Here is an 8,702-nt window from a genome sequence, read left to right as displayed (position 1 = left end):
CAGTTTATAAACCTTTAATTTACAAAATAAAGACACTTAACAGTCCACTATTCAGTTATCGTGGCTTCCTCTGGATTTGGAAGTTTCCTTTTAAGAGGAATAATATAGATCCCATTCCTGGCCTCTTTTAGTCTCCACCATCGTCCCAACCTGCAGAAAAACAAACAAACTTAGAATCAGAGGTGACGGCTACAAACAGACAACATCACCCAGATAGCAGCGCCTCAAACCTTTGTGGAGAAAGTGAATCATTGTCAATCAGACATCGAAATCAGAACAAACACCACCTAATATTTAAAATGTTTGTGTGGGTTCCTTTCAATCAACTGACATCATCTCAAGCTACCATCACTGACAGCTGAGAGATGGATAAACTCTGCCATCTAGTGGACATTTCATTCACTGAACATAAACCGGCCTGAAGTTACCTGTGCTCCTGTCCAACTCCTGCCACCAAGAACTGACCGGAGCTCGAAAACTTCAGACTGTTGACAAAACCGGACTGAGAGAGAAAGCAGAGGAAGAGACACAACGAGGTATTTTGAGACGGCCATTGTGTTTGACAGGAATTCATTGTAAATAATGTGTACATCATCTCATGTAAACGTAACCATTTCCAAACGAGCGGACGAAGAAGGAGCTTACCACCGGTACACTGAATAGAGGCTCCAGCTTGCGGTAATTCTGGCCACATTTCCACAGCTGCACCTGCGAGTTGTGTGAACCTGTGCAGGAGAACAGTCGTAACGTTACATCACTACAGACAACAGAACATCTTAAGTGCAGCCAAGATAAACATAAATGCATCAACTGCTCTACTTATGAGCGTGCAGGGCACTTAATCAGGACCATCGTCATTCGGTTTATTGATAAAGTTTATAAAAGACAGAATAAAGTCAATGTATGTGTGGTATTAAAAAGCTGGTAAGCAGGACTCTCACAGCCTTCAGAAGCACCTGAGGCGACGGTATCCGAGTTCTGAAGCGCCGCCACCGACGCGACCCAATGAGGCTGCTCCAGCCCCGCGTCACCGTGGCAACCGTGAGCCTTTTTCACCGTGCTGAGAGGCCTCTTCTTGTTGACGCTCCACAGAGACACCGAGCTGAGGCGGTACAGAAAAATTGAGAGAGAGGAACACGGAAGAGAACCGTGAATGGATCTGGAACAACGCTGTAAAAAGTCAAGACAACGTGAGACTGCGAGAGCTGCTTCCGTCTTACCCGTCATCACCTCCCGTTATCATGTGCTCCTCGTTTATGAGCTGGATGCAATCAATCGAACCCCTGCAGGAAGACAGAATGGTGTCAAAGTGACAGATGTGCCGTTGCAACCACTACGGTCACAGTTCTGTAACGGTTAACCGAAACTAGTTTTGTCCAAAATCATTGCCACGGTCAACTCATTCACTACCTCTCTATATACCAGACTCAATAGTTTATCTGCAACTACTTCTAATCATAGCTGCTTTGTGACTTGTTATCAGTTTACTGCTAATGAAGCTAGACACAATAGTAGCCAATATAACATTCTATGTAACTGTTGATTACTGCTGTAAATACGTATTCTACTCTTGTGGATGTATACGTTAACAGGAGTTAATTACCATTTTGTACTCTGTATTCAGACATATTATTCTCTTATACTTGTATAATACTGTAGCAACTCAATTTACAACACTATTGTTCCATGTCTCGTTTGTGGTATATTTTTCTCATTTGGAAAGGTTGTCCTCTTAACTTTTATTGAACTTGCGCCGGATGTCTTTTATCGATTTCCCAAACTATGCTTTCTTTTCTGATGCTCATGCTTAATGTTATATTACGTGCCGTCATATATGGTTGTTGACGTTCACTTGATATTTGTTTATGTTCTTTGTGCAATAAAGGTTTTATTTAGTCATTTAATCATTGCCACTACCGTGTATCTGATATAATATTACATTTGGAGCTGTGAGCGCAGCTACTTTCCATTCAGGGACTTCCTGGTTAAATAAAAACCGTTAACCCGTCACTGCTAACTCACAAAATGTCTGGGTTGTTTTAACCTTGGAAAAGTAATACTTTTTTTTTTTTACTTGACAATTATGAAATGTTTCCCGTAATAAATGTATGTGCAGCACTGTGGTTTTATGACCATCGACAAACGCATGTGAAATCAAAAAGGTGCAAACAGGGAGACGTAAAAACAACGGACGGACTCACTCGTGTCCGTGGAACACCAGCTGAGATTCCTCGGCTATCTTCCACACCCTCACCGAGCGGTCCCTCCCTCCTGCCGTCACACAGAGCTCTCTGCTCAGGCTGTCCAGTCCTGTGATGGCGTCCTGATGCCCGAAGCTACAGCGAATCACAATTACAGTTAAATTCAAACTTTCAAAACAAATTCCGGCGTTGGGCGGCGAGATAATTATTTATTTTCTGATTAGTTACTCACAGAGTTTCAACATATGCGTTCTCGTCCACATTCCACACCTTGACTGAGCGATCGTGAGAGGCGCTGTACAGATCATGAGTTCCCCTCCTGAATGAAAGACCCTGAGAAGAAACAGACACTTTCGTTTCACAGGAGGTCCTCGGAGCGACAGTATCTACACAACTTATAAGATGAAAAAAAGATCTTATTCCATGTAACAGAGAGAAAGGAGGGCGAACGTACCGACACAGGGCCCTTGTGTCCTGTGAATTTATAGAGATGTTTACATGTTTCTGCCTCCCAGATCATGATCAGTTTGTTCATGTCTCCAGTGGCCTAAGAAATGTAGAGAAAGAGGATTCTTAAAACATCAAGTCGCACTTTGGCAAACTGCTGGCAAAAGCAGGATGTGCTGAGAGAGTACGACTCACCAAGTATTTTCCATCTGATGAAATGGCCATACACAGGATATGGGCTGTGTGTCCAACATGCCGATCCTCTGTACCTTTCCTTCCACCAGGTATTGTGTGCAGTTTCTTCCCACTCTCAAAATCCCCTGAATAAATAAGAAAAACACTGAATTAAGACGGACATATTAGCCTCACAAACAAAACATTGTTTTCTTCCCCCTCAAATTTCATACATACTTCCCTGAAGTATCAAAAAAGATTTTAAATGTATACTAACATTTAATGATGGAGCAGTCTTTGGCAGCAGAATAGATGTACTTGTCATCAGAACTAATGACCAGACAGGTAATTGGAAGTTTGTGTCCTCTTAACACCCTGATCTCTGAAGCATCCGGTGGAATGAGCTAAAAGACAGAACAAATATGAATTAGGATTCAGTCCGTTCATAAGAATTACATTCTGTGGAGATTAAAGGAATGAAAATTTCCATTCTTACATCTTTGGCAATGAATCGCTGAAGCTTTCCTTTTTGTTCAAGCTGAGGGGGAAAAAAAACACATCATACACACACCACAAGATCAATAACTATTATTAAACGTATTAAATCCCAAAAAGAAAAACTGTCTAAGATCATGACAGAGGTTTAGTTCGAAAGTCAGTTGAGACACAATGAAGTAAAACCCCCAAAAAACACTCATACTTTGACAGATTAAACAGTGGACCATGTTCATCACAATTGCTTCATAGTGATTCAGAGCTTCATATCCCCCCCACTAGTGGCAGTACCTTTACCATGACAAGTGTCTGCAGATCTTTCTCTCAAGCCGAGAGAGGCAGCCTACATGTAGCCTGAGAAGTGCAAAGCAGGGGAAATTAACTCCACTTTAAACCCTTTGCTCCAGCTTTCAACATTTCTATCTGCTCAGGGATCCACTCATCTGGATAATGGTAGCTGTTTAATAAGAGGATCGTGTTTAGAGTGATTTTATGAAAATTTTGAGTCACCGCAAAGTCACAAGCCATGGAGATGTAGGCAGAATATGATGGAAACTACCATAAAGAAACTGGGTGAAGCCAATCGTAGGAGATTCTCAGAGAGTTTTAGCTTATATTTCAATTTCACAAAGGAGGGGGGGGGGGGGGGGGTACGACATGAATGGAAACGTGACACTACCACAGCATTGTAAACGTGTCCCACGTTATACCACACAAACTCAAACTATTTGTCCTACATTTGGTAGGTTTGGATCTGGTCACCCTCGTCATGTCCCCAGTGGTAATCACAGTCTTGTGTACTATGTGCATTAACACAGAAGAAGCTCTCACCACTTCTTCTTGAAGTCTTCCAGCAATCAGATCCGTCTCAAAGAATTCCTCTTCTGCTTTATCTTCCTCTGATGAGATCAGATCACACAATAAATACATACATACATACATACAGGCATAGAAGTACTGTTAGATCTCTTAGTTATGCTGTTTGGATAACACAAGTGTACCTTCTTCCTTTAGCTGTTCGAGGTAGAGTTTGGCCAATCGAAGCTTCTTCTCCTGTGGTGTTTCGTCGTAATCATAATCTTCATTGGACTGTCTTTTCCTGGGCACTACAGGACTGAGTCACAACAACAAACAAAGTCACAAATGTACAACTGCTTTCAAATCGGGAGTGCAAAGTGATCATTAACGCAAAAGCCGGAGTGAGCGCGTGAGAAACTAACCCCTCTGTCTCAGAGTCGCTGGAAATCTCTTCGTTGTCTCTGAGGTTGGGTTTCTTGGCTCGCAGCTTACTTTTACCGCCCGAGTCCCCATCGCCCTGCAGCAGGAGAAACGCAATGTAAAGGTTGTAATGGCGTACAGTGATGCTGCATTAGTGGCTGAGTTAGAACAGCAGGTAAGACCAGGTCCAGTCGCATGTGTTAACCTGCTGGTAAGCTAACGTTACTCGATTTAGCTTACTTGCTAACAGTCCAGTTCACTTACCTTTCGTTTGAGCACCGCTGTATTTTTCCCCTTTTTGGCTAATTTGGGGTTTTCTTTCTTCTTATTAAAGAAAGTCGAAGACATTTTGAAACGCGTTTCAAAGTAACCGCTGACTGTATATAGAGTTAAGTCCTCAACTTTCTAAGAGAGCAAGTCAACATTGGACCCACATGGGTTCACTTCAACCAAACTATGCAGCTGAAGTCACGGTTGAAGACGGACGCTGATTGGCCGATCGTCACAGTTCCTTCTACATGTCCCGCCTTTTGTTAAAACTCTCAATTCCCATTGGTTAAATCACGAATTTAAGATTAACAGGAAACTGTACAGGGGTAAAATACTTCCCTCGGGGAGTACGGTTTCAAACCTTTGTTCCGCACATAATTGTAAAAATATGAATTTCACAACGCAACCATATTGCACGCGTGTGTACCATACACAGTAAAACATAAATACAGCAGCAGCATTTCACACATATTTAACCGGGGAACTTTAGCGCGGCTGTTGGAAATTAGCCGTAACTGTACCGGGATCTATGTACTGTAGTACTGCAGTAGTACTACTACTTCCTCTACTACGCAGTATTTGCATGTACTGCGCTGTCTCTGTCCCTGTCCTCAGTGAGCGTGGTTACAGTTCATCCGTGAAGTAGCGCTGAACGGCCAGGTGAGCCTCAACTCGACCGTCTAACGTTACATATCACGTGTATTAGATAATGTATTGAAAGACAGCCGGTATCAGTCAGAGTGGCTCCAGCTGGAGGCAATCTAGAAGCTAGTAGGAGGGGTTGAGGAGGAAGGGGGAGGGGGGTGCGTTGTGAACTAACTTTTCATTTTTGTCTCGCAAATGCGCAGACAAACAACGTCGAGCGAATGAAAAAGTTTCTCTCAAAGTTTGACTCCCATCTTGTGCCGAAACAGCTGTGCTCGATGTGTCAACTGTTCAAATCTGTACTCTCCACAGATTATTTTCACTCCCATGCCACCCAAGAGAGACGCAGGGACGACTCCAACACAGACGCCTGTCAAGATGATAAAAATCGGCACTGACGCACAGGAGTTTGGCTGTGATCCAGTGGAGGATAAGTACAGGTTGGCCGAGGAGTCCAGCTACTCCCCCTTTCCCAACAATGAGGTGAGATATGCTGTTTTAATTGTAATTGTGCATAAAAAAACAACTGTTGTTTACCGTACTTTCACATTCGAGTTGTTTATGTGATTTCCTCTCATTTGGCAGCATGAAACCATTGAATTTGATGAAGAAAACATTCCAAGCCCAGACATCAGAACAGACACCATCAGCCTCCTCATGAAAATTGAGCAACTGCAGGCACAACTCAAGTATGAACGCAGATGTAGAATTCTGGCCGAGAGAGAACTGAGGGAGTTGAAAGGTGGGTGGAAAAAGATGACTGACTTATGAATTAATATGCTAACAAGAAATACCTGCCGAGACCACACAGTCCTAATACTGTATGTGACTGGGCAGGACATATCGCGCACGTTGGACTCTTTAAGTTTTATTCTGGTGTGTTTTAGTAGAAACAAATCAAGAGAATAATATATTACAGGTATGAATGAACTTGCTCTGTTTCAGCATTTCTTAAGTGGTTTCACACTTTTTACAGAGATGAACACCCTCATGATGCAGATGAGGCACACGGCACATGAACTGCGAGTCACTCTGGATCACGTTCTCCAAGGAGGCGAGGCGTCAGCAGCGCCGCAGACCTCTCAAGATGAAACCGTCTCTTTCCTGGCTGAGTCTGGGGAAGAGATGAGAGAGGACTTTAATATCCCAGAGGTCAGTGCTCTTATTCCAAGTCTTCTAACAACACAATTGTGGTTATCGTAGGAGAGCTTATCGTACAATATTTCACCGCTCCTGCTTCAAGTGTTTGCTTTTTTTTCAAGCTCTAGTAATAGGTATTGGACAATTTCACAAAAGTGACGATGTATTTATAGCTAACCTCTTTGATTTTTCTCTCAGGAAGATGACGCCTTCTTGTATCTCACCGAGCATCTTCGAGTACCAAAAAATCTTTATGTGCGCATCGCCGAGATTGCAGACTACAAAAAGTACACGTCGGCTCTGCTGATGATACTTTTTGACAGAGAAACGTTGGCCACACACTCTCTGCAGGGCCGGAGGAACACCTTCAGTGGAGAAGACTGCCACAAGCCTCAACTCCCCCCTGAGATCTTGAGAAGTCTAATTGGTAAGATAGAGAACATTTGGTATCACTTTTTTTTTTTTATCACACAGACCGTTTGTAGATTTTGTATTTATGAATTTGAATATGGGAATTAAAACTTTTATCATGTTTCTTCTTCCAGGTCATGTGGCAGTCAAGTTCGGCATTGAAAGCAGCCAAATAAAAGTTGCGATCCGTACAAAGTTGAATAATGAGGACAAGCTATTAAAGAAGAGACTGGGTATGGGTAAAGCTGAAAACAAAGCTAGTATGGATCAAAGCCTTAGCCAAGATGCTTCACTCCTGCCTGAAAATGGAGCAATGGAAAATGATTCTCAGTTATAATCTTGAGTCTGTCTTCATCTGTTGGTCACCCGTTTTTCATTATCTGATAGAAATGTGTGACAGGTTGCCTTTTTAATCTATCTGTAGTTTATTCGGTATTGAAATCTAGTGCTTGAATTTAGCTATTTTTTCAGCACTTTTTAGAATTTTTCTTTTTCTTTTTTACAGCTGTTGTCTGTTGTGTGTTCCAAAAGTGTAACGTTTAATCTGGTGACCCAACCAATACATTGGACAGCACTCTAAAACGTTGCGTGTAATTGTCGGTGGTAAAAACGACCAAGTGTTCTTATTTAATTTAAGGTAGTAAGTGTCTGTGTCTAAGTCTTCTGTGAAGTTGGCCTTTGTCAAACATTTATACTGGTTTAACTTTCCAATCAGTTGGCCTTTGTGTGTTTTTAAAACTAGGATATTTAAAAAATGTTGGGTGCTATTTGTACCCTGTTCCTAACAAACGGTACACCAAGTGATACTGTGCTTCTAGAATAGTTTTTTTTGCAGTTGCAATATATGCTGTAAATTATATTTAATCTTCAAAAAAAAAAATCGATCACTTGTCTGTTTGTTGACTAAGTAAGGGACAATAAACTTTTGGAAGCAATATTCTTCTGTTATGTTTACTTGGACCCTTTCTGACATCAGCTCAGTTTAAGTACTGAATGCTCACATTGGGAATTCTGTTGCAGCAACCAACAGATGTCAGCGCTGAGCCCCGTTTCATGCTCTTCTGCAAGCAATGATCAACTTTCAAAAGACTACAGCTGCTATGAATTCAAGGTTTCTGTTTCTTGAAAAAAAAAAAAAAGAAATCCAAAAATAAGATGAACTCAATTTTCAGAAGAAAATACTATAATAGTGAGTAAGACTAAAGAAATCCGTCCACTACTTCAGATTGTATGTGTTCTCTCAGAGGCTCTGGAGAGGAGAATAGAGGAACATCTGTAAAGACAGAGGCATAGTGGACAGTGTGTGACAGTCACTGCCACATACTGACTGATGAATGTGTGTGTGTGTGTGTGTGAGAGGGAGAGAGATGCTTAATGTCTGCGGGTGGCGGTTTGATAGAGTCATGTTGTCTTGAAAGATGTGAATTGAACAATCGGCAATTGCTGGCTCCTCCCCCCCCCCCCCTTTCGCTCAACCAGCTGTGCTGTCTCAGTGGGCACATCACCTCTCTCTGTCGGTGTGAATCTCCCTGGGGTCCGTCACCAAGGCTCCTACGTCTGTTTCTTTGGGGAAAGCTACTATTTTTCCACAGTCTGTGAATAGCTCCTAATATATCTCTGGAAGGTGGACCAGCTCTCGTACACACCCGAAGACAACACCTGAATGCTGAGTTTGATGCTTTTGAAGGATTCAGGGAAGAG

The 8,702-nt window shown here is 42.2% G+C and overlaps 2 protein-coding genes across 3 annotated transcripts; one reads left to right on the top strand and one right to left on the bottom strand.

Annotated features, from left to right (window-relative positions):
* Positions 1-5,087, bottom strand: rrp9 (ribosomal RNA processing 9, U3 small nucleolar RNA binding protein). 2 transcript variants are annotated; one of them, XM_076110806.1, is made up of 15 exons: positions 4,800-5,087; positions 4,538-4,632; positions 4,319-4,431; positions 4,149-4,216; positions 3,319-3,360; positions 3,100-3,226; positions 2,844-2,968; positions 2,656-2,748; positions 2,434-2,534; positions 2,202-2,336; positions 1,221-1,283; positions 942-1,102; positions 646-725; positions 429-502; positions 1-150 (listed from the first exon to the last, which is right to left on the bottom strand). In XM_076110806.1, the coding sequence occupies exons 1-15, from the start codon at positions 4,881-4,883 to the stop codon at positions 48-50; spliced, it is 1,464 nt and encodes a 487-aa protein (XP_075966921.1). In that variant the 5' UTR covers positions 4,884-5,087; the 3' UTR covers positions 1-47. The 2 variants fall into 2 exon arrangements, with proteins under 2 accessions (XP_075966921.1, XP_075966922.1); XM_076110807.1 differs by having other exon boundaries at positions 957-1,102; positions 4,800-5,071.
* Positions 5,088-5,259: 172 nt separating this feature from the next.
* LOC142970516 (uncharacterized) lies at positions 5,260-7,938 on the top strand. The gene is made up of 6 exons (XM_076110808.1): positions 5,260-5,465; positions 5,763-5,933; positions 6,036-6,192; positions 6,427-6,602; positions 6,789-7,017; positions 7,136-7,938. The coding sequence occupies exons 2-6, from the start codon at positions 5,778-5,780 to the stop codon at positions 7,336-7,338; spliced, it is 921 nt and encodes a 306-aa protein (XP_075966923.1). The 5' UTR covers positions 5,260-5,465; positions 5,763-5,777; the 3' UTR covers positions 7,339-7,938.
* The last annotated feature ends 764 nt before the right edge of the window (positions 7,939-8,702 follow it).

Source organism: Anarhichas minor, unplaced genomic scaffold (genome assembly GCF_050575085.1).
Source record: "Anarhichas minor isolate MPS153535 unplaced genomic scaffold, ASM5057508v1 ptg000043l, whole genome shotgun sequence".
Classification (NCBI taxonomy): domain Eukaryota; kingdom Metazoa; phylum Chordata; class Actinopteri; order Perciformes; family Anarhichadidae; genus Anarhichas; species Anarhichas minor.
This window is presented reverse-complemented; position numbering and strand designations above follow the sequence as displayed.